General features: G+C 32.5%; 1 protein-coding gene across 2 annotated transcripts in view; it reads right to left on the reverse strand.

Annotated features, from left to right (window-relative positions):
• The window catches only part of LOC118192302 (uncharacterized), a 128,786-nt gene that overhangs the window by 37,584 nt on the left and 64,764 nt on the right, over positions 1-26,438 (reverse strand). For both annotated transcript variants that reach the window (XM_035363243.2, XM_035363242.2), the window contains exons 3-6: positions 16,911-16,982; positions 5,952-6,164; positions 3,160-3,431; positions 1,512-1,770 (exon numbers count right to left, since the gene is read on the reverse strand). In XM_035363243.2, coding sequence (XP_035219134.2) covers positions 1,512-1,770; positions 3,160-3,431; positions 5,952-6,164; positions 16,911-16,982 — 816 coding nt within the window. The remainder of the gene's footprint in view (positions 1-1,511; positions 1,771-3,159; positions 3,432-5,951; positions 6,165-16,910; positions 16,983-26,438) is intronic.

Genomic DNA, 26,438 nt, shown 5'->3' on the forward strand with positions numbered 1-26,438 from the left:
TTTATTGCAGTTGTACTGTGATAAGTTATTAATTGAAACTAGTTATACATTTGGAAACAAACTTGTAACCAATAAATACTTCCTAGGCATTTGTAGAACTGAATCTAACAAAGCCTTCTTCTTCCTTCTTGTCATTGCCAGAACTCACTGAGAGATATACAATGAGAAGCCATGCTATGCGCTTAGTCGATATCATTAAATTTACTGACTCGCGCTAATTTTTTAGAAATATATACTAGTAATTTGTAACCTGTATTTTATATGTCTCCTTGGAATATGAAATGAATTTTATGTATTGAAACTTGGTCCAACACATGTGAATGGTCGAATGACATGATTTAATATGATTCTCGTAAAGACGCGTACTTATGCAATTAAGAGAAGTTTTAAGTCTTAATTTCAGTATTTTTAGATAACCATGCTTTCCAAGTGTACTCATAGCCCCTAGGTATATAACTATCCCCTAAAATATTTTCAATGTTTAGTGGTGGGCGATATCGCTTTCGCTGGAAAATTACGCTCCAGCAAAATGATCTCAATCATGGTCTTGTTGCCTTTTTAAAAGAAATAATCATCGGTACTTTCGGTTAGCTGTAGCATCACCTTACTTATTGGAGTAAATCCTCCTAATGACGCATAAATGTCTGTCACAGACGCAAATTCAGACAAATTAAACGCTTATTGAATGTATAAAAAATGAATGAGTTTACCTCTATTTCAATGCAATAAAATTTGGTATTATTTGAGTAGTGTATTTAATCTGAATTTAAAAGAAAATTTCATAACTTATAAATAATCCTATAAGGTTGTGTCTGCTTTCACTGAAACAAAAACGTTCCTGTAATGCCAGACAAGTTCTCACCCCGTTTTGAATTCAGAATCCAATAAAATTTTAGTGATAAATTGATTAGGACCAGAGTAAACAGCCAGAATATTTTTTTATACTTCGACTAAAGTTACGGCTAAAATGTTAACAGAAACATAACATCCATTTCTTGCGAGCTAATAATGCAACAGGATTTTCTTTACATTTTTAAAAGAAATATCAAATCAAAGACCAAAAACCTGGCTCCTATGCTAACGAACCCTTTAACGTAATGAAAACAAAGTGAAAAAACCAACATTGTCCAATAATCAGCACACTATGCCAGGTACAATCTGAAAGGTACAGACCTGCTGGCAGAAGCTACCAACACCCTGTAGCTTAAATTAGGCTCATGTTTGGTAATTAAACTCGCTTAATTTGCATGTCAGGTGAAGTCAATTGGGAAGTATAAGCGCATGAAACAACTAACAGAATAAATAACGAGTTAATTAAATTAAATATTACAACTCTATATAATAAATGCTTTTATATTTTTCAGACGTTTAATGAATTAATAATGCTGAATCAAATATTCAGAATTTTTTGACAGTTTCGAAGGAATTTGCTCAATAGGAGTTAGAAAGAAATATAATAACGAAAGATTAATTTTATTAAAAGTATAAAATAAAAACCGTAAAATATTTACTTTTATCAAGGTTGAAATCGAAGGTCATGCCTTCCGTGACAGAACCTGGACTAGATGGCACTGAAAAGGAAGTAGGTCCTTCATCTTCCCTTTTCCCTTTGAGAACATCTTTTACTTTGGTCCACATCCACTTCCTCTGAGTCAACGGAGAACATCCAGGGCTCTTAGGAACTTCTTTGTCTTCATCTTCGATTGGTAACTGCTGGTCTTCTACGTAATCTAATGGAGGAGGCCGATGTTTTGATTTTTTTCTTTTGTTCTGCAAAAGATGCCTTTTGATAACAAGCAAGTCAATACTCATGCAAAATCCACTATATTTTGTAATACTAAAACAAATGTTTAAACGATTATTATGTAATTTTTAATATATACTGCAGGATGGCGCAAATTTAGGGTCATGGTTTAAACATTAAATAACTTTCTCCCGTAATGTAGGTTTCCTTTTTTGGGCCTGTATAGCGAGCATTTGAAAGTTTTTGTGATGGAAAGATTCACCCCAAAGAAAAGGGCAAAAAAATTGTTTAGTTTTACTTTGAAAATCAACACTTTTCTGTTTTGATGCAAGAGTATGCAGCAGATTCTCTAATTTTTGTAACGTATTTTATGTTCCGAAAATTCACTAACTGGCTCAACATTTTCAGCCACAGACATCTCTTGGGGGGAATCATCAGCAATCCCTTAATTTCCCAGTTTCTGAATTTTAACCGGCTATCAATGACAGGCAGATTTAAAAGCTGCAGATTGTTTTCTTTTGGACTTACTTAAAATGAAAGATGTATGCATGCACGCTAAGTATCTTACAAGATCTAAAAGACAATATTCAACAAGCTATTCAAGAACCAGAACTGTAGAATTCTTATTTCGATTTAAATATCAATTTAATTTTTGCTATTTAAAATCTTTAATCAGAAATTATTGTGGTCATTTTTAGCATTTGTAATAATCTGGAAAATCACAATAACTGAAAATTAAAAATGTTCCAAGAAAGGTTTACTCTAATCTGCTAAAGATAATTACAATTTCAAATCTGCTTAGTAGAACGTAGCATCTATTACGAGCAAATCTCTTTGCTGAACATTAGTGACATTTTGAGTAAGATATCCTTAACATTACTAAGACTTTTAAATAGATTCGTTACAAAGAGAAATAAAAAAAACTAGGAGACACAAAGAGATTTCTCAATAAAAATTAAAGTAATTTCTCAATAAAATGTTTTAAAAGTTTCTCGACAGAAAAACGGGTGGAATCCCAAATATCGGAACTAAATGGGACTAGAACCCATTCGGGTATTTGAAAAATTTAATTGGTTTTGTTATTTTAAGATGTGAAGTAAGTATTTATTGTAATACAAATGAAGGAATGTTTTATTCTGTGGGCAGAATATTGACACTACATTACTATAATTGTTTAATAAAACTTTAAACCACTTGCTATGCCTAAGGAATCACGGAGTATATAAATAAAAATAGGCCTACACTCTGTATACAATTATTTCAGTTTTTGTTAACTGCGTATTTGCCAAACATTATAAGCAAGCGAAGAATAAAAAATTCGAATAAATAGAGTTCAAGGTATTTGGAATCCAAATAAGTTTGCTATTCTCTTGTAATTATATATTTTTTACTTCATGTGGTTCTTTTTTACATACCTCTTTAGGTGCCGAAGGATCTCTGATGCTGTAATAAGAGTCCATTTCTTCATACCGGTTTTTCTGGGACCCATTCGAGCATTTCTCAATTTTTAGTTTGCTTTCTAAGTCCAGATTAGGCGCAGATGATTTCCGAAGGTTGTATTTCTGGGAAGACTTCTGGCGGTACTGAACAGATTCTCCCGTGTTGATTCGCTGATGTCGTGGACTTCTATCAGAATTCTGATTGTTCTGTATGTGGCTATCGAAATCCGTTGGAGAAGCAACATTACCTAAAAAGGGAGAACTTTAGAAATCATGAAAATTTAAATTGCAGGGTTGTTTATAATCCTTTAACTTATTTCAACTGAGAAAATTTCGTACTTAGTTTCGCACCTGTATTAATTTTGATATATTGATAAGAAAAAACTATCTCTGATAAGTTATCTCCGACGTTTGCGTTCATTGATCAGTCCTATATCTCCGATGAGGAGTACCAGGTTTACCTCAACGTACCGAAAGTCTTCGAAAGGTTGATGGTAGATAAATAAGAGGCCGGAGACAATCCGGCGTTCTTCCTCGCAATTGGAGCCGAAGCTTTACAGTTAGCAAGGCCCGGCGATACCTAATATATACGTAACGGAATGCACAGGTGCGGCCTTGCTTCCACGTGTTTTTACATCGGTTTCAATGTCACTTTTCACAAATTCTAATAACCTGCAGCTTGCGAGCAACCAACCAGCAATGCCGTTTTGAAGATACTCTATCCTAGGCTACGAACTACCCCAATTTGATCTTTATGAAAGTCGTTTAAATTAGAAGCCTTCTCCTTTACATGCGCACGTAGTTAACAGAATGATCCCTTAGTACCTTGGGCAGCTGTTATATAACATTTTCACTCTTATCAGGTGTCATCTACATGATTTGGTATCAGTTATGATCTGCATGATTCTTGCAGTAGGGATGGCTATGATATTTTTGCTGATCAATGTCTATTAAAAGGAAAAAAGCCGAATTTTAGTATATCATAAACGGAAAGAAATTTTACATCATGGTTCCATGAAAATCATTTCTCATAAAATGGAAGGAAGCTACATTTAGAAAGCCTTTATGAAAGCTGAAAGTTTTGAAGTTTCTAATACTAATCCTACTTAGCATTTATTTCTTTAGTTTTACATAACAGCTGCGTCATTCATTGAACATTTAAAAGTCGAATTGTAAATTTAATGATTGATGTCGATGATTTGGCGGTAGTAAAGATATGTTAGTAAAGATATGTTGACTATGCAATTTCTGTGCAAATTTCTGTGCATGGCTGCAAAGGATGGATGGCTTCGTGGTCTAAGCGAGACTTCTAGATCATTATTCTTACCTTAACTCATGCGTAAGATGTATCCGGTTACAGGTGATAAGTTCCGTTTCGCCATTTATAGTTTTAAAACCCCGTTCTTCAGAAACAAATTTTATCTTATCACCTCCAAAAAATTCAGATTACTTAATTCTTATATATATTTCTTTGTATATATTTTTCTCCGATGAAAACCTGGGGATAAAAAGTTTCAGAAACCTTTAAATTATTTCAGTACAGTATCAAGTCTTCTGCATCTGAAATAAAGCAAAGTACGGTAAAATAAAATTCTTTCACAGTTTACAAGGGATACCTAAAACATTTCATAAACGCAACTACTTCCTATACTTTATACGCATAAATTAATTTCCGCTTAGTTTATGTGCTTATGATCCTAAATTTAGTTTGTTTTTTAACTTAAATACTCACACGTTAATTTTCAGTAAACTTTAATATAAGGTTAATTTATAATGCAATGATATGCATCTTCTACTATATAGGGTGTAACAGGATGGATGTTTACAACGTTAAAGGTTGATGAAATGTGGTAAAATTAACAATTTTTCATAGTAAAGAGTACATTATAGTGCAAAACGTGACCGAGGAAGCTAGTAAATGCGAAGAAATGAAAAATGCAAAATCGTTTTAATTGCGGATATTTACAAGAAACCGTGTTTAATATTCATAAGCATTATTCAAATATATGATCAGCAACTGCAGTACTCGCATTTCAACGACGACGAATCTTATTTGCGAAACACAGATTGGCTGTCATTTTTTTTCGCCAGCAAAATTCTGTTGCAGAAGGATATGAAATGCCCTCCCCCCAACCACCCGACCGGTAAAAGCCGCTAAAGAGTTCAGTCTGGAACTCGAGCCTTATTGAATGAACTAGACGCATGGACGCTTTCGTGGCCTTACCCATGTGTAATGTGGATAAAAGGTAGTTTCTGTCTTCCACAGGGCATCCCTCCTTAGCCGAATGGAGCACGTAATAAATAAACTCCTTAGCACATAATAAATAAACGAAGTGTGTAAAATACCAGACCTTTTACAAACTGCTAATCACTTCGTCGCCATTTTGATGCATACGTTGTAGTTGGTGGTCCTTCATTTGAACAATTTTTGTAAATATTAACATTGCTTTATGTCCGATTAAAACGAAATTTTGTTTTTCACGATGGCGTGTAAAGAGTGTCAGTTTAAGGAAAATAAATCCACAGCATCGGGAAAGCTACAAATCTCCTTACTAGAGGAGCTAGCCCATTCGTCGGGCTTTGATTTAGTGTTCATCGATTTTACTACTCAATTGCTGGTGAAAAATGGTATAAGGAACATTGGAAATGAATATCTCTGAAATCTTCTTTTGGTATTGAGCAAAATCTATTCTCAATACAGTAAAAAATTAAAATAAGAGAAATTTTAATCGATAACCACTTCTAGTAAATTTGATGTAAAATCTTACTTCCATCTTGGTAAACGAGACGATGATTTGTTCTTTGAGTTCGTCGGCTTGATGAATGACCATTGGTTTGTTCTTGATTTCCATTGGTTGGTTTGCTGGGTTTGGCATCTCTAGGCGAGCTGCTGCTGCTTTCGCTTTTTTGTTGGCGATTATCCTTACGGATCTGTATCATTGTTTTCATTTTACCCCAGGGACTTTTGGGCGATTTCTTTGCTGTAGTAAAATAAAGTAAGAACATTTTATTTCTTTGCAAACATTTGATCAATAATACAATGCCAAAATAATTAAAGAATCAGTCATCTTTTTTAGAAAATATTTATGTTGCATTCATACTTTTGAGAAAAATTGCAGTGGATGGGTCTACATAGTTCTACAAAGTAAATTCAAATCTTCTCTGAAAGCCACTAGAAAATTTGACTTTCAGGCATATTTTGAGCTTTCAAATGTTTGAACATTCGGAAGTAAGAAAATTAAACTACATTTTCCTGAAGATGTTATGCTAACATGAGAACATTAACAAGGCTAAACTGTGATCTCCTGATCTTTTAAAACAACGGAACATATGCATGGCAGGGATTTTACACGGAGATTCAGCAAATTCTGAGGCAATTTTTTCTATTCCTCCCCAAAGGTAATCGCCAGCTGCCGAATTGTCAAAGGAGATCTTGGCCGAGCATCAGCATTTCTCTGTAAAGAATTCCACGCAGATTTTATTGGATGCAGATCCAGTGAATATGTTGGTTACTCTATATGTTTGATTTCGTTCTCCAAACGACTGCATTCCATTACACAAATTTTGTGACATCCAACGTTAATTTTCATTAAAAGAAGAGGTCGGCAAAGGCTGCAGCATACAGCAAGACTTAAAAGTCCAAGAATCTCATTTGTGCCTCCGCCAGTACTTACTTCCGCGCTTTGATTTTCTCTACCTACACTTTGTCCTGCATGTTAATTTTATGTTATGTTCTCTTTATATGAAGATACGAAAATCGTCTGGCTCCAAACAGAATACTGATTCGTCCGTGAAGAGAATTTGATGCTACTCTGTACCATCCTAATTATACATTTAGGTGATAGTATGATTCAGAGCTATCCGAACTAAATCAGATGGAGAACTGGAGGAATGCTCATCCGTTCAATTCCTTTGCATAATGCAATGTCTTATAAGTGAACAGAAACTACAAGTCTACGTGCATATTAAGCAAAGCGATAAAAACGATTTTGGACAGCTTGTGTCAACACTTTATGTATTTATCTCCTAAAAGTTCTTTTACAGGTAACTGGAATTTTGTTTAATCTTATCAAATGACTATTAAGAAAGAAAACGGCAATCGACATTTTATTTTTTCGGGCATACTTCATAATTTGAAGTCTGTTTCATAGTCGAGATACAAGGTGGTTATAATTAAAGTTGCACTTTGAAATGGCCATAAAAGGAAACCTACTGGACCAAACGTTACCAAACTTGGTAACCTTATAAAGGAGGTCACAGGAATTTATTTTCCGCAAAAAAAAAAAAAAAAAAAAAAAAAAAAAAAATAGTTCAAAAACTCACCACCAGGGAGGACATGCCGCCGTATGCAATACTGTTAAACGAAATAAGACATGCAGACATCGATTTAAAATGTGTTTACCCGTTTCTGAAACGTGTTACAAAGCATATTTAATGCGGCGTCCACCATTTTCCGAAAGCAAGTTAAATCGTACTACTGCACTCTCAACAGCAGTTGTTAGCTTATCGGAAGGAATGTTACATGTCAGTGCATCGCATCTTTCAATTACGCTAAATTGCTTAGATTATTTTCATAAACCATTTGCTTCTTCCTGCCGTAAGCCATTTATAACCCTGCTAAAAATGCCCCATAGAAACCAGTAAAATGTTTTATGGGTACCCATAAAAGTTTATGGGTTTCTATTGAATTTTACTGGTTTCTGTTGGTCTATGTGGGTTTTACTTACTGGTTTCAAAATGCTCCATAGAAACCAGTAAAACTTTTTACTGGTTCCTATAAAATTTTTGCTGGTCTCTACTGACTTTACTGGTTTCTATTGATCTCTGTGGGATTTTCTTACTGGTATCAATTGACACCTATACAACCAACATCAGTGTCAGAAACTTTTACTGGTTTATATTGGTTTAAATTGACTTTTACTGGTTTTCTTACAGGTATCAATATAATAATAAATCTTCTGTTGGTTTATATGGGTTTATGCTAATTTTCTATCTGACGTTAATAGACTTTTTGTAAACAATAAAATAATAGAATGAAAATGTGATCTCTTTAAGACCATCAGAGCAACCTGGAAGCGCAGGTGGTCGTTTTAGAGGATTTTTTTTTTACTAAATAGGCTTATTTATTTGATTTTTAAAGAGCTTTTGTCGGAAACAATAACAGTAATCATATACACCACACACAACGAGGTCTCTCTAAGGTGACCAGCCGCAAATAGAAATGTATCTTCGCAAGTGGTCACCTTAGAGACGTGATGCTTAATACCAATATATACTTATGTTCTCAGAAATATGTTTATCTATTAGAGGCGGTTGTCTTTAGGAGGTTATCTCTACGAAATGAATATCTCTAAGGCGACCAGCCACACTTGCAGAATTTTCTTTGTGAATGGTCGTCTTACAGAGGGAATGCTCAATACCAAAATACACTTATGTTTTCAGAAATACTGGTCTCTTTCCAGAGACCTTTTCAGAGGCGGTCATCTTAGGGAGGTGGTTTTTGCACGAGTTGGTTCTCTGAATCCACACACATATGCACTTACATTTCTGATATTACAAATAAACACCGGTATCAGCCATCATCTCTTTAACGCGACCATGTTCATTCACAATCGCAAAACTATTTTTCTCCGTGTTAACGCTAACGTGAGGAAAAAATTCCCCCTCACTCCCCCTCTACCTCAACGAGAAGAAATTTCCCAAACAAGCAATATGGCGGCGTTCTGTTAATGTTGTTATGAGATGTTTGTGTTATGATCGTGCTGGAGAGTAGGCTGTAGTAATGCAATAAATAATTTACTATGATTTACTATATTACAAATTTTACTATGTTTTACTGTCTAGATATTAATAGTAAATAATAAAATACCAGCACTGACTGTGAATATGAAAGCAAATACCACTAAAGCCATGCACATGTAATCGTGTCTAATTTTTGAGAGAACATTGCTGATAGTTGACTAGTTCTGAAATAAGCGTTTCTGGGCGTGAAATTGAAATTACATCTTTATTTTATCCTAAAAAGCAATGTGCTTAAAGGCTGAAAAGGGATAATTTGGCTCGGTGTGTTCACATCCGATGCACAAATGTAGTTTTTGCATTCTACAAAAACTGTATTTTTGAAAATTTGTTTTTTTTTATTACAGTTTAGAAATACTTTTTAAAGCTTATTATGTAGATGCTTTATCGTTTGAATATTATGTACTAATAAATGTGAGCATACCTTACTTAAAAATGATCTTGCAAGATTCAATTTTCAATTTTTCGACTAATGTGATGTGGCTGAGCAGAAAGAATGTTTTTTTCTGTCTTAAAAAATGTACTAATTATATTTCGCGAACAAAAAAGGCAAGTTTTATTAATGAAGTAAACATTGAAATATTTAATGTGTTTATTACTTATTGAGTGAGGTAGACAAGACGTACAAGCTAAGGAATCTTTTTTCCATTACTAAAATTGTGTGAAAATTTAGATGATCATAGTATAGCTTACATTGTTTTTTTCTTGGGGGGGGGGTCTATTTTTCTTGACAAGTATGAGACTAGAACCACATTGTTACCTTAAATATTTTGTGCTATTTTGTTAAAACACATATAATCATTCTTATGCATATTTTAATTTTCATTATTATTAGTTTGATAAAGAACATTTCAAATGATTTTTTTTCATAAATTGCTTTTGAAATTGAAATAGATTTGTGAATAATTGATAGAGTTTATGTAATATTAAATGTGCTAGTCTTGGGAGTATACAAACTGAATTATTTATTTGAAATAATTACGTTAAGTGAAAACCTCATATAGTGGTTATTTTCTTAAATGACCACCTCTGACAGTGGCACATATGTTAGGAACATAATTAAATAACAGTATTTAAAATCACTGACAGCTTTGGAAGGCTACAAGAAACTGGCATTATCTAGAATTATGGAGTTAATTGCTTTAGTAACGTTTCACTGCATAATCAATTGATTTAGGTGCAGTAATGTTTACGTGGGTATGAATTTTGCAGAAGTAATTAAAAGATTTTTACTAGACAATTAAAACCAAAGCTTTTCAAATCATGAGTCTTGTAAGGGCACTGTTTTAGCATTGCTTTCAAATATAGTTAGAGTAATATTTAAACATTATTTTTTTTCATTAGTTATACTGCGGAAATGGTAGTTACAATTTTCTGCACTAAGTTTATTTGTTTGTATAGATATTAACGTAAATAAGACTGTTTGTAAACAAATGTGACTATATCTACTAACATCCGCTTAATTGCAATGACAATAATTTTAACTGTGCGTGTATAAGGCTGTGTAGAAGATTTATTTATATTGCTAACTACTGCATTGTATAAATTTCATTTGGCCGTGTAAATACTGGAAATGCTCAGCATGAAGAGACATTTTTATATTATATAATGTACTGTCAATAACAATAGGTACCTGTTCAGTACTCTAAAGTTTACATTTAATTTTACTATTTAGAATTTTTACGGTTCAAAATAAATATTTCTATACAGTTTTTTAAGTATTTTTCTACAATAGAAATCTAAATAACTTATATCTAAAACACTGACTCAAATTTATTCCAATAGTTCATCGCTCTAATTTAATTTATGTTCCTTGGAGATGATATATGAAAAAAGTTTTACTTCCTTGTACGAAATAAAAAGGAAGTATTGTAATCGCGGATAGTTTCAGGCAGCATATTTCAACGAAAATATCCATTTTGACCGCTTTCGAATGCAATTTAACCATGTTTTTGCGTACGTAAGGACAGAATAAAAGACTCTTTTTCCTCCAGAAAAGTTATAAAACTGCTTTAAAATGAATCACGAAGAGAATGTTTCGTGGTGTCTGTATGTACGTACGTGCGTACGTACGTATCTCGCATAACTCAAAAACGAGTATCCTCAGAACGTTGAAATTTTGTATATAGGACTGCTATAACATGTAGATGTGCACCTCGTATTTTGGTTGCAATAGGCCGGACCAAACGTATATATATTCTGTTACCCGGCTCAGTGATCTCAGTTTCTTTACTCTTATATGTTTGTAAATTGTGCACTTTTTGCTTTAAAAATGATTGAATTCTGTTGTTCTTATTTTACGGTTAAGGTTTTATGCCTTTAGGAAATCTGGAAGCAATATTTGTAGAATTATCAACAATTTAAAAGCTTTTTAAGTGCGGTTAAGCCTAATTTTTAAATAACATGGTGGAGATGTTCGTCTACATTTAAAGCAGCAGAATAGTAGGTTTGTTGACAATCTAGAGAGACTAAGCTTTGCAACAACAAAGATAAAGCCTTCATTTATTATTAAGAATTAAATCATGCTTAATCCTTTGTGTAATGTTTTGAGGAAATAAGTGTTTAAGATTTACTTCGTAATTTTTAATACATATGTTTTGAGTTTTATGTATTTTTGCCTTGTCGTGAAGTGAGAACTGAATTAATTGAATGGGAAATACTCAATCGTCTGTGAAAAAACTGTTTCGTTTTTGTTTTGTTTGCTTAATTTCTTTTACACATCGTTCTAGCTTTATTAGAGTATTTGAATAGAACATGTGGCAACGATTAGATAATTCTTTAAATAATATAAATTTTGTGCATTCTGAGTTATAATATGAATGAAATATAATACTGTTAAGTGAACCTAGTGCCAGAGTGTCGCTATGGTAAACAAACAGAGTGAATTTTAAAGAATGCATTTATTCTATTGTGGTTTATGCGCTGTCGGCGAAGTAGGTTTAATTCAATCCAATAAGTTTAAACGAAATGCAAAAAAAAAATGCGTATAATTTAATATTCCGTACAAGGAAATCATGTGGTGTACACATCAGATTTTTTAACAATAAATTAATTATATATATATAGGTAAATGGTAATTTTATATATTTTTTCCTATAGGGAATTTAATTTCATTAAATTAGTTATTTAATAAATAGATACGTATAATTAAGTGTATATGAGTATGAGTATATTCATACTTATTCACAGAGATGGAATTTTTACAGTACGAAAGTTAATAATTAATCTTTTTTACATCGAAAACTACATATAGTATAAATACCTATTATAGATTTTATTTAAATAAAGTATGTGGAAGATTATATAGCACTAAAAGTGAGATACACATTAAAATATTGTACGCTATGAGATATTTCCTTAATTCCCGAACTGTGGGTTGAGAATCGGTTTTTGTTGTGACTTGTACATTTTTTAAAGTTTGTTTGGTTACAGTACAATTTATTGCATTTTGGGTATTATTACGTTTATTATATCTTTATATTGATTTTTCATTTATATTATGAGAGATACAGGTAACATTAAAAGTATTGTAAAGAGGTGTTCTACACAGTGTTTTTATATTATTATTTATTCACTACATTATATTCTATGATTCCTCCTTTCTTCCACGCAAAACATCTATGTGTATGCATGTCATAATAAGCTGCAGGGTGTTGCTATCAGTGGTAAACGAGTTTTAAGGGGATAACAAGTATGCTAAATTTGAACTCTTTGTTAAGTTTCTAATTTGCAAGTCCCTTATTCTTTTTGCTTGCTTGTTTATTTAATATTTTTACTTGTAATAGTGTTTCTCTTCCTGGAAATTAGGGTTTTCTTTAGTTTTGTTTAAATTTGGTTTAGTGCATTGTAGGTAGCTTATAATTGAAGCAGATGCTAGAAAGTATCATCTCTTGGCAATACATTTCTCATAGGTATCAAATTTTTAGAAAAGCTGATGTGTTTATATGCCATTGTTTAATTTCCCAGTTAAAGAACTGAAATACTAATATATGCAATGAGATACAGTACTTTAATAAGTTATATATTACTTTTAAGTACTTTTTAAGTTATATATTTATAATCAAATCAATAATATATATATAAAATCAAAGTCATGATTTGTAATCATCAAATGATATGTATATATATATATGTTTATATAATAGATTCTGTAGTCGAATGCAGGTGGTTGAATCCGCAAGAATTTAGATGCCTTAGAGATGTTGAAACTCCAGTCCACAATGAATAAGAAATTTGTCAATCGAGGTAGTTTTAATTCACCTTTTTATTCAGCAAATATGTTGAAGCCACAAACAAGTTGGCACATTATTTATGCCTATTCCAAAAGTTTACATTTTTGATAAATTTGTAGTGAGAAAGAAGGAACAGACAGACTGCAGTCCTGTTAGGCCAAAGCATAGAAAGCAAGTGCGTTATGTTGAGGATGAAATCTTAATTCACACTGAGTTAGTTTTGGTTCTCAATGCATTTTTATTTGATAATTAATACTGCTGTAAAATTACTATTGGCTGTTTGAGTTTTAGTTCCATTTACAACATCAGAATTATATAACAGGCATATGACATGGATTAATCTCGAAATGACGCAATGCAAAGAGATTACTATATTTAGAGTAGAGAAGGAAAATTAATTTTACGCTTCTAATTTAATCTTTTACATATTCTTTATTTTTCTTACATATATATATATATGTACATATATCATTCAATGATTTCTGAATTATGATTTTTGATTATTATCTTTCTATTTTCAAAATTATATAAAGGGAGTTTAAAATTTTGTAAAGAGAATTTATTTGTATTATTTGTAAAGAGAATTTTTAAATTTTGTAAAGAGTTTGTTATTTGTTTGTTATTTGTAAAGAAAATTTATTTGTATACAAATATTTTATAATATGTTTATAAATACTGACATGTATATAGAAGGACAGGAGCTTGTAGGCTTCTAGATATTTTTAAAATTTTATGAAGTTTGCTCGCATTGAATTTTATTTAAAATTACTCTACATGCTTTCTCCGCCATGTAGTTCTGTACATTTCGTCAGTGCTAATTATGTACTTCTGGGTTATGTTTTTAATTACTAGTTTTTAATTACTAGGAAATCTGATCTACAGTTCTATTTTTGTGTATTGTTTTTCATAGGGATTCTGTATATAGATACCCGTTATATGTACGATTCTGTGTATGGATACTCCACTACGGTATAATTCTATTGGTTTTGTTTATGGGTTTTTGTCTACTGTTTTGTGCAGAGATTTTGAAAAGAGGTACCTTTATTGGTCTGTAGATTTTTGTGTACTGATTTCTACAGGGATTTGTTCTATGGGTACCTATATAGGTGTACAGGTTTTTGTGTACTGGTTTTTATGAGGCCCTACGGATTATCCATTTTTTTATGGAGATTTGGGCTATGGATACGCATAAAGTTCTGATTTCTGGCTATGGGTTTTTACTGAGATTTCGTTCATGGTGTCTACAATTCTACAGGTTTCTATGGGTTTTTACGGAGATTTGGCCTACTCGTATCCGTACAGTTGTACACGTTTCTGTTTATAGGTTTCTACGGGAATTTGGCCTATGGGTACCCGTTCAGTTATACGTGTTTCTGTTTATGGGTTTTTACTTGGATTTGACCTACGGGTATCCGTAAATCTGTGTGGGTTTCTTCCTATGGGTTTTTACGGGGATTTGGCCTACGGGTACCCGTACAGTTGTACGGGTTTCCGTCTGCGAGTTTTTACGGGGAATTGGCCATCCTCTGTAAAAATTTTATGTCTTTCTACGAGGCATTTTTAGCAGGAAAGCCATTGTGGTTTTGCCTTACCCCACAATCAGTCTCGTTTTAGAAACGAATAAAAACGTTTTAAACGGATATCTTCATGTCTTAGAGCTGAATTCAGGCTTAAAAAATCACAAATTATCGATCTGTAAGGAAACGGTTTCCAGAATACGCACACTTTTGCGAGTGATTTGGGATCTCACATTTTCTAATCGCTAATTTGTGGTTTTCACGGACGAATTTCTCCATTACACGGATGTCGCACTCGACCATTTTCGCCTTTAAACCACTTTGAATGGTAATTTTATTTAGGTCAATGTTTCTTCAGGGTATACAACATGTTAAACCCAAAAGGCTGAGTTGGGTCGAGACCCTTATTTCATTTAACAATATCGCATACAGCGGCGTTTCCTCCTGGTGGTGAGTTTTTGAACATTTTCCTCCCCGCGGAAAATAAATTCCCTTGAGCTCCTTTATACGATTATCAAGTTTGACAACATTTAGTCCAGTAGTTTTCCTTTTATGACCATTTCAAAGTGAAACTTTAATTATAACCACCTTGCACTTTGAGAGACGCCATAGAATTCGGTATTTGATTTTGTGATTCACGTTTTCCAGGTCCTTTATTGCTCACCAAGGCGTTGATTCCTGTAAATCGTGAAACTGAGACATTACTCGGATTTGGTTTTGCAAATAAGAACCCAGTTAAAATTAATATTGCGTTGCGGAAACAGTATAATACCAGATCTCCACGCGTAAGAAATCTTCCAAGTATATTGATCGTTTTTAATTAAGTTTTATGTTCTAAATGAATGTAATACAACAGGATGATACTTTATTGGGCAATATAAAACAAAGTACATAGAAAGTTGAAGTTAAACAAGAAAGCGTAGTTATTAAGGTGTTATTAAAATAAACTAGAGAAGTTTATTTATTAATTAATTTTCCGTATAAGATGGCTTATTGAAAATTTTTTTAATATATCGATAATTTATTGTTATAATAATTTAATTATTGCGAAGAAAATCCATGATGATCCAGTAGACGTTTTAGGATAATGTTAAAATAAATGTGACATTTGTCAAATATATCAAAGCAAATAAACTACCATTTAAATACTGAAATTACTAACACAGCTTTTAGATCAAGGGGAGCCTCAAGAATAAATGGTACCCTCAGTAAAATACACAAATGTACATTTACCGAAAAAAACTATGTACGGAATGATGTAACTGGCAATTGCGTTATAGATTAAAAATTTTAAAAAAGGAACTTTACATCATTTGGGTACCCCAAAGTAACCAGAATACCAGCACTATACACGAACCTTTCTTAATTATGGATAGTGCGGCTAGATTTTGTTAACCTTTGCTAGACCTTGATTTTCCGTGCCTACATTTCAGGTGGCATCAATCTGACAGCGGCTTGTCTTCAGTTCATGTCACCAAATGATGTCACCACATTTGAATGTGGCTCTGTTGCAAATTCAAGCTAGTATTGCGATGTGCGATCGCAGAGAATAAAGAATGTGCACACACATTTTTATTGGAAAAACTATATATGAGATCGTTGTTATGCTTCGTCAAATTTTTAAAGTAGTGTTCTAAGTATATCCCAACTGCATGAGTGGTTTCCAGCTTAAAATTAGAGACATGTCAGAGAAAATATTTGAAAAATGCAGCGAGATCGTGCAAAGATTATTTGCCAGATTTTTGAAGAAACTTTCTCCGTCTATCAGTGTTTGAGAAAGAAAACGTGGTGCTTGTGTCTTAAACTCACCAAATCTGCTTCTTGCTTGGTGAGAGGGTTTCTGTTCTTACAAATAAGGAAAGTTCTCTAAAAAGGCTATTTAATGGCCAAAAAGCAGTTGAGGGATATGAATGAAATGCGAAATAATAAGCCGCGGTATCGTGACCAATATGCTGTTCCAAAACTTTTTCCAGCTTTCCAGCAGTGAGGAAAACGTTTCGAAAAAACGTCATTGTTTGTGAAAAACACTTTAAAGACTAAAATTTGTAATTTTAAAAGCATAACGAAGTAATTTTAAAATAATTCAGATTATTCTTGGATATACCACGTATTTAATGAACTTATAAACAAAATCACGACTTTTAAAATATGTCTGTTAAAAATAAATTTGAATATTTACCCATTTCTTCTTTCTCAAAGCGCTCAAATTCAGCTTGGGAAGTTTTGGAATCCAGTGTTCCAGACTTTTTCACTGAAAGAATAATACATTAAAACCATTTCCATTTCGCAGTAGTTTACATATTATATATATGAAACTTAGATTATATAATATGTTCAAAGGCTTTTGTATAATTGAATATGTCTTAAACAGTTAATAGTAGATCCCTGGTTTCAGTTTACGAAGTAATTAATGATATTAAGTAGACTTAAAAAATCAAAGTTTTACAAACTGAAAAAAAAGTCACATGATCGTTTGACATTTACATCATGATGTGAGTTACTTATTTCTAAAATAAATAAATTATTATATGTCATTATTAGTGACATTTTGTGCGAAAAAGGAGGATTAAAATTTTAAAACGTACTTTTGTACAGAAACTTCTGAATGTTTTTGTTCTAGCACAACATGCTCCAATATTGTGCTATAACAAAAACAAAGAATTTTCTCTAAAAAATGTATGTGACAAGGTAGCATTTTTAGCACGAAAAGATGCTTTCATCACCAGCTTATTTCGACTTCTGCATTAGCCGAGGAGCAATTGCAATGCATTCAACTACCCCTTGCCAGGCCCCACATTCCTATAGGAAGACAAATTACAATGCCAGTTGTTAATGAATAGCACCTGAATGGAACACCAGTGAGCGGGGAAGAACTTAAGACCATATTAAAAATAAAATACATTTATAATAAAATACATTTATATAAAATAGTGTCATAAGTGTGCAAGAACCTTAAGCTAAGTTAATTAAGCTAAGTGCTGGTTTCATAAGCCCTGGTTTTCACTCAGAATGAAGGCTGCGTGAGGGCGAAGATATCTATCTGCATTGAGCCCTTCGTAGTGAAAAGTTCGGAAAAAGTTCATATGGTCACAATATTGAGCACTCTCGAAGAAGGTTTTGTTAGCTTTCCTGAAAAAGTTATCCAATCTATCCAGTTTGAAATCAGCACGAAGAAGTTTATTTCGAACAAAATAGTGTGCATTAGTGCTGATTCTTAAAAATCTGTTTTGCACAACTTGAAACTTGAGAGTATCCGAAGGAGTAGCAGTAGCCTAAGCTGGCGAAGCATGTCATTAAAAGTCTAATACTTGAAGTGTAACTGAGTTTTTTTCTTTGAGAGATCAAGCTTTGAGTATTTTCCTGTGATAAGAAGTAGACACTTCATGACTTTAATCGCTTTGTTTGCCACGTAATCAATGTGATGTGTCCGCGTAAGTTTGTTATGTATCTGCCTACGTTAAAAAAACGATTTCGGCGAAAAAATTCGATTTTTTTATTGCCCAATTTGAAAGGTCAATTTTGTAGGATTCCGAAAATGGTTCATTTTTACGTTTGTGGTAATTAGAAGAGAAGGTATAGCCAATTAACTGCACTGGAAGTGAAAGCAGAAAGACCGGAAGTGCCATTTAAAAGGCTCAACTTAAAGGTAAACAATGTTGTTATCCGTGCTTTTTTTTTAACTGTTTGTGTGTAAAATTGTGCTAAAACATTTCATTTTAATTCTGGGTACTTTTATTTTGTTTCTGGCAATAATTATTTGCCTTAATTCTTTGAACTGGGACTGGCAACATTGCGGTTTTTTTAACTGGGTTTGGCAACATTGCGATTAGGTATAAAGACTATGTTGCTGGGTGCATATATGGCCGTTTTAATTTTTAATTCAGGGTATCTTGGATTACTTCCTGTGTTTGAACATTTAGGCATATCAATTGAACAAGAAATGATTAAAAATTACTTTGGAATTGATAACGAAAGAATAAAGAACTCGAAAATTCATTCGTCGCTCATTTCGAAAATAGCCAGAAAAAAATTAAAATCAAATAGGAAATCAAAATTACTTAAGTATAAAGATATGGAGGGTGTGATGTACAAATGTGGAGAATTTTAAGTGTGTAAATACAACAGAACAGTTTTTCTGTTAATGTGAAATCTTTAAATGCGTTTTCTGAAAAACTAATTTTTCTAGTGTTTTTACATACAAGAAATGTAATTACTCAAAATGTTCTAAAGATATCTCTATTAAATTTCACTAAAATGTTTTCTATATTATTTATTAGGTTTTAAGCTACAATCTAAGTAATATTTATTAATTTTATTGTTTTATAAGTATTTCTACATAAAATGATAAGAAATATTTTACAAAAAACTGTGTTTTTTCATGTAATTACACATATTTTAGTAAATTTTAGAAATATCATATACATTTTAGTTCATAACACAGATAAGTGTTGTAGTAGTATACAGTTTAAAAAAAATTGAAATATATGCTGTGAGAAAAAATATACGGCATTTAACGTAAGTGTTAAATTCTCCTAAAAATTTGCATAAAATTGCATATATTTCAAAAATTTAAAAATATTCCTAAAAATTTACCTATTTTCATGATTTGATATCATATTTTGACTAAATAAATATATATTTCATCAGCATTCTATGTTTTAAAAAAAAAGTGCTCCGAAAGTAGGCAGATACCTTAATGATGATTCCTAGATAATTAACCTTTGCAACAATGCATACCGGCTCATTGAAAAGGGCGACATTTTTTTTGGCTTTAAATTCCCACTTTTCCGTCTAACAAGCAGGAGCTGTGAGGTTTGGGTATTAATGCATATTTTCCAGTACCTACGCCGCTGTTTAAAACTCGGAATGATGGTTTGCAGCATTTTAATGGCGTGACTGACGTTGGCTGATTTTACCGCGAAGGCGGTATCATCCGCATAACAGACTTGGATTGCATTGTTGTTAAGTTGCACCACAGGGAAGCCTGATTCATAAAACAGATAAAGTACAGGGCCATTTACCGAACCATGGGACAGTCCACCTAGGACTTTTCTGGAAGATGATCTCCGACGAAAATCCGGTAGGTTCCATTCGAGATGAATGAAAGGATGAGCAGGATAAGTTCTCGATATAATTGGAGATTAATGAGTTTGGCTATGAATCCCTCATGCCAGACGCGGTCGAAGGCTTTCTCCACGTCCAGAATGAGGATAGCAACATGCATTTTGGAGTGCAGGTTTGCGCCTGCGAAATCTTAACCTTACAAGCTGTTTTGTAGTGAGTAGAGTTTCACGAAAACCAAACTGTTCAGGAGGAAAGAGTTTGAAATAAGGTTTCATTCTTGCCAGTATTACACGTTCAAACACTTTACCTAGACCAGACAAGAGACTGATCGGTCTATAACCTTCAGGTTGTACATGACTGTTACCCGGTTTCGGTATCATTATAATTTTAGCCTCTTTCCATTGTTTTGGAAAATTATGAGTTTGTGAGACATGCGTTAAAAATGCTGACAAATTTGCATATAATATTTCTGGGCAGATTTCTGTTGGCTTCGTTCGTTTTCATCTAAGCCAGGAGTCTTTTATAATTTAAGCTTTCTGATGATATCACCCATTTTCAAGGAAGTAGTTAAACTAATTAAGTTATGTGCATTTGGCGAATTTAGCCAGTCGCGCACATAGAGAAGTGTTCTCAATTCAAACTCTTGATCATTTGGCCAGTCATTTGATGTGATCTGTAGTTGTAAGTGTTCCGCAAATAATTCCACTTTTTCTCGACTGGCTGTCGCCACTTGGTTCTGAAAATGCAGGGGGCCTATTACTCGTGTAAGATGCTTTAATATTTTTGATCAACTTCCAAGTCTAACTAAGATCCAAAAGCTCTCAGCTTAAATAGACTTAAACCAATTTACATTTTGGTGAGGAATACGGAAAGAAGTTGTTAAAGAAAAATTCCAAATCATAGTAACTAAGTTAGTTTAACATAAGATCCTTGCATATCTTAACTTCTGTGCCGGGTCATGCAAATAATGTCGAATTTCAAGCAATTAACAGCATTTTAATCGTAGTAAATATTATACTCGTATATATATCATAACTGTATCTGCTTATATGTCTCATGCACAGATATGTGATTTATGTGTTTATAAGTGTTTTATGTGTTTATTCAAACGCTTGAGTAATTTATTCCTACAATATATGTTACATGCGTTTTTATGTAATTTATGTGTTATGCATTTATTTGTGTTTTATGTGCTTACAAGTATTGGGACATACATATAATCAAGAGATAGTGATTAAGTCATAAATAGGTGGCTAACAGTCTAACAATAAGAACAAAAATCAAAATTAAAAAAAGAATCAGTAAAATAATGAAAAAAAAATAGTATAATATAATATATAGTTGAAAGTATTTTAGTCTTTTTTAAGGAGCAGCCGAACAATTTTCAACACAGCCACGTTTCTGATTTTTATCTGGATGATTATAGTAATAAATTCATAATACAATTCAAGAGCGAGAAAATTAAAAACAAAATGGAAGGTAATTAAAACATTTAAAGATAAAATTTCAAAAAGCATATTATAGAATAAACTTATTTTTTAAATTTTAAATAAATCATCACGATAATCAATCATCAAGATTAATTTTAAATAAATCATCTGCTCTGACGTTACCCCGAGCAAATAATACTGTACAAAAATTAAACCGTATAAATTTAGAATCCTTCAAATAGATATACGAGAAAAATGGGCTAGATAAAAAATTCTGGCAAATTAATATTCCATTAATAAATGTTAAACCTAAAAAAAAGGCAAACTGTTAAATCATTATCGTAAAAATAAAATAATAATAATAATAATAAACTCAAAATTTAAGAAAACGAAATTAAAGAAGGTAATTCAGCTAAACGAAAAGCCGAAAGAAAACTTTTCATATAATTTTTGTGTAGATAAATCATTTCTAAAGAAGAAAGGAGAAAAACATCTATACTAAATATAAGAAATTTACTGTAGACGAATTTACTCCGAAACAAGTATGAAGAGTTAAAGACAGGCTTTAAAAAAAAGCTTGTGTTTACATATTATATATTAATGAATTATAATTATAAACCAAACGATATTTACCTCCTTGTGCGAAGAAAATGAAGTGCTGTAATTGCAAAAATTTTCGGGTAACATGTTACAACGAAAATATCCATTTTGATCGCTCTCGAATCCATCTGAACGAGGTTTTGCATGACATCTGTACATAAGGACAGAATAAAGGACTCTTTTACGCCAAACCGATCGTAAAATGAATTCAGAAGAGACGTTTTTGTGACATCTGTATGTACGTGCGTACGTACGTATGTATGTATCTCACATAATTCAAAAATGAGTATCCAAAAGGGATTGAATTATGTTGCTATGCTCCGGTTAAGGTTTTTATGCCATTAGTTAATGTGAATGCAAAAGATGTAGAATTATCAAGAATTTAAAAGTTGTTTAGTGTTACTAAGTCTAACAAAGCTGCCTATTGTTTGCATTTGAAACTCTTAGTAGAATAATGAATTCAGTTTCTGTACCAACTTCACTCTCTTTTTTCTGAGTAGGACAAAAAATAAACTTCCAGTTTTGTGCACCGAAACATCTGCGTTCTGCCCGCTGATACGAATTGCTTGCTTTTGCGTATAATATCTAATTTTAATTGTACAAATTGTTTTATAACTGGTTTTAGCTGTATTTGGTACTTTATGCTTTTCTGTATTTTACAATTTTTAATGAAGATGTTTTGAGTTTTCATGTTTTTTTTCTTGTCGCGAAGTGAAAACTGAAATGACTGAATGAAAAATATATATTTAACGAAATTCGACGAAATAAATTTAAATGGAATGAAGCGAAAATGTGCTTAATTTAATAGGCCGAAGTCATGTGGTTATCCACATCAGATTGCCTTTTCTAAACAACCCATATGTGAATATTACAATGAACGCTCTAAAATATTACATAATCTGATTACTTTCCCCAAGAATATGTATTGTATTTTCAGAAAAAAGAACATAGTGTCAAACCTTTTCTCAGTTTCCTATGGATGATGTAATGTTTAAATATGTAAATATATACTGTAGAAATTCTGAGGACACATAGCTATTTCTGGGAAGCATCCGACTTTCCCTTGAAAATCTTATAAAAAGTTCTGCATAATTTAGGGAAAAAGATTTGCATAGCTGAGAAACATACTGTGAGTCAGAACATGGCTTCACATTTTGCTACTTCGCAGTATTAGGCCATAAAATATATAATATGTAAACACAAGCCTTTTTTTCCTGTTGCTCCGTTTCTAACATCTATTAGAATATATATTTAAATATAAATAAAACGGCTTTGGAATATACGACTGGTAATTTATTAGAGAAGAATTAAACCGTCAGCATTTTGCGTGCTATAACGACACCTGCAGTTTTCTGGCACTGAATCTCTTGACGTTCTCAGGTGCAAAAATAAATATCTCTGTGTATTTCACAACTGAAGTGAAGTGTAATATATTTTTATAGGCTATTAATAAGTAACCTTGCTCTTAAAGACTTGGTTGAAAAGCACAAAGAAAAAAATTCGCCTTAAAAAAAGAGCACTGAAGCAGTAATAAAACTTCATCATCTCTTAAATGCTGTTATATGAGTACAAAGCGAACCGAAGTGTTTTTTGAAACACCATTTCCGCAAATGTTTATTTTCGTACTGTTTAATTACGCAAATGCTTATCTTTTTCTCTTTCGTCAGATAAAATTAAACCGCCCTTGTCGTTTAAAACATAAAATCCTAAATTCAAGGAAACCGCAATGAATAATATGAGCAGACAGGACTATTTAATTTAGGCTATTTTTGGTATTACAAAATTTCTGAGTAGCAGCCAAGTGGGGTAGAATTTTTTTAATAGCGGGAGCTAATGATATGCTTATAAAATTTTAGCCTTTTAAATATCATCTACAACTGCTATAACTTATGAAAATAAGTTGTTATGACTTATCTCACTTGCCTGACATTAACATCAGAGCAAGTCCACGAATTTCATATTTCACAGTGGCAAGGAGAGCAGGATTGCGTCTGTTATCGATATGGGCTTAGGCAGTACCTCCTACATAGTCACACTACATAGTTGTTTAAATGGATGACATCCCTATGCGGTTAGAAATAATATATTACTAGAAATTTCAGTTACAGTTTATACTTAAAAATAGTTTGTTTAATGTAAGAGTGAGATGAATTTTTGTCAAGCAGAATAAAATTTTATTGTTACACCATTAGTTCGAGCCTTGCTGAACAGGTTAACTATTTGAGCACTTATAATTGCTTTTTTCCATGAGTAACACAAGAAATGCCAACCAGATCTCTCTCTAAAAGTTCTCTATTATACCTCAAGCAAATTACCTTCATGCGTTTTGCCGTAAGTGGTTAAAGAAACGAACAAATGATCTCATACTATGCTGTTTTCAAGATGTTTACTATCGTTGTGACGCAGTTAATACTAATGCAATTTCATTGATCTTCTTATTTTTCACCTCTGTTAGAGCTGTAAGGCTAATGGTGCAGAACTTTTGAACCAAAGCCAGATTCGAGAAGATATTAAGGAAACCTTTAGAATGCAATATCGTGAAGAAGATCAGGTAATTTAGGTCACTACTCACCCCCACCTCTACGCCAAAAGGAGTCGCCAAATTTCTTGGCATCAATGGAGTCTTCGAAAAGAGTATTTAAAGAAGTAATCGCCGTTTTAAGGAACCGCAAAACTGCACTTAAGTTTTTTCTCCCTTAAGTCATAAAAATATTTTAGGGAAAAGACTGACCTTCATTTGTTCACTGATGTACAAATAATTATGCTATTTTTCTCATCAAAATTCTTAACTAGTGAGTTTCAATGTTAAGAAAAAATATTCTTGGATATTTTTAGAACATTTGGCACGTCTGTCCATCAATATGAGCACTATTTGTAAACGGTTATAATTTACAGAAAATACCGTATTTACTTCACATATCTCCTCTTCATTTGTCTCCCCGCTTAACATTTTCAGCATATGACATTTGTATAAGACAGATAAAAAAGTACATTATGAAAGGTAAAACATATTATTGAAACTTTAACTGCAATTGTTATCACTTTGAAAACAGCAACGTTTAGTAAATACTGACGGAAGAAATGGAAACAAGAGGAAAGAATTAACATAAAAATAACATACTAATTAAATAAAAACTTACGAATTAAAAAGGATCACATTAAAATATTGTTTCATAAGGAGCATTCTTGTAACTATTGTTTGATTTAAACAATCTCTACTATTAAATATGAAGAATATTTGCATAGATGCAAGTTCCTCGCATTGTGGAAAAACGGCAGCACCTAGAAGCACCAAATTTTGGGTACTTGTAGTTCTTCACCCAAACATGCAATTGAGGTTCTCGAACTTTCCGAACTTTTTCTCGAACTTTTTCGAATTGAGGTTCTTGAATTTCTTCATGCGGATTTTACTGACATGAAGTTTGGACACTGCTGGCCACATAAATTGCCACTCGGTCTTTATTTTCGCTACCATTTTTCGTAGACATATGTTTCCAGTTATAAAAATGTTTTAAATGATGGAAATATTCATGTTCTGGCATTTTTAAACTTAATAAGTTTTCTAAACGTTTTGTAAATTTACGAAATCTAACATTTTACGCGTTCCTTAGATCCCTAAATTTAGGAAAATGTTTTACTTGTTATAAAATATTGGAATACGAAAAGTTTGGCTCCTTTAAGATTTAAAGGAGATATTTAATTTAAAATTCTCTATTTTTGACCTCATTCCATTAGCATTAAATGGTCACTTGTTGTTGTTTTGTCCATATATTTCATGGAAGAATGGTTGCCAAAGCCTCGAGGTGGTAGAACTTCTACTTCCAACCCATTTTCGAGGAGGACCACTATCTGAGAGTCTCCTATCCCTCTGAGCTTTGATCAAATCACATGAAAGGACTTCCAGTTTGCCATATATTTAGAGTGCCCCTATGCCGAGAAGACACTACACATTTACAAACATCCATGTTGTTTATGTTTACTGTTAGCTGTTTATCTTGACTTATGATTCTGCCTGGAGGCTCTACCAGAAGCTTTTAAATATTGCTATTTCATCAAAATTATTTAATTGGATTAGGTCTTTCACAGGCCAGAGGACATTTAGGGTAAAGTTTGATGATTGCTTCTCCAAATGTTTTAATTTACAAACTGGACTTCCTCAGGGAGCAGTTAGTAGCTGTAGCTTGTTTAATATATATATTAATGATCTAGTTTCTTCTCTTAAATTAACACCGGTATTAATTGTCTACTTTTTTGCTGATGATTTAATTTGGACCGAGTTCCCAAAACATAATGCAAGAAACCTTATTGAAAGCCGATTAAATAAAGTCCTGCAGGTGCTCTCGAATTGGTGTAAAGAAAATAGTATGACTTTAAATTGGGAAAACACAGCTGCTTCACAGTCTTTTTCTCTAACCCATGAAGTTATTTCGCCTTTAGTTAAAGTTACCAATACGGACAACGTTGCTTATATGGAAGTGACTTTTGATATTAAATTAAGTTGGAAGCTTCATGTGGAGCAGCTTACCGAGCGTGTTTCAAATAGACTTAGTATTCATAAGCGTCTAGAAGTATGTATCTGGGGATGAGCCCGGTCCACTCTTAAAATTACATTT

This window comes from Stegodyphus dumicola, chromosome 2 (genome assembly GCF_044657685.1).
Source record: "Stegodyphus dumicola isolate Sdum_Otavi_A_Nest chromosome 2, ASM4465768v1".
Taxonomy (NCBI): Eukaryota; Metazoa; Arthropoda; class Arachnida; order Araneae; family Eresidae; genus Stegodyphus; species Stegodyphus dumicola.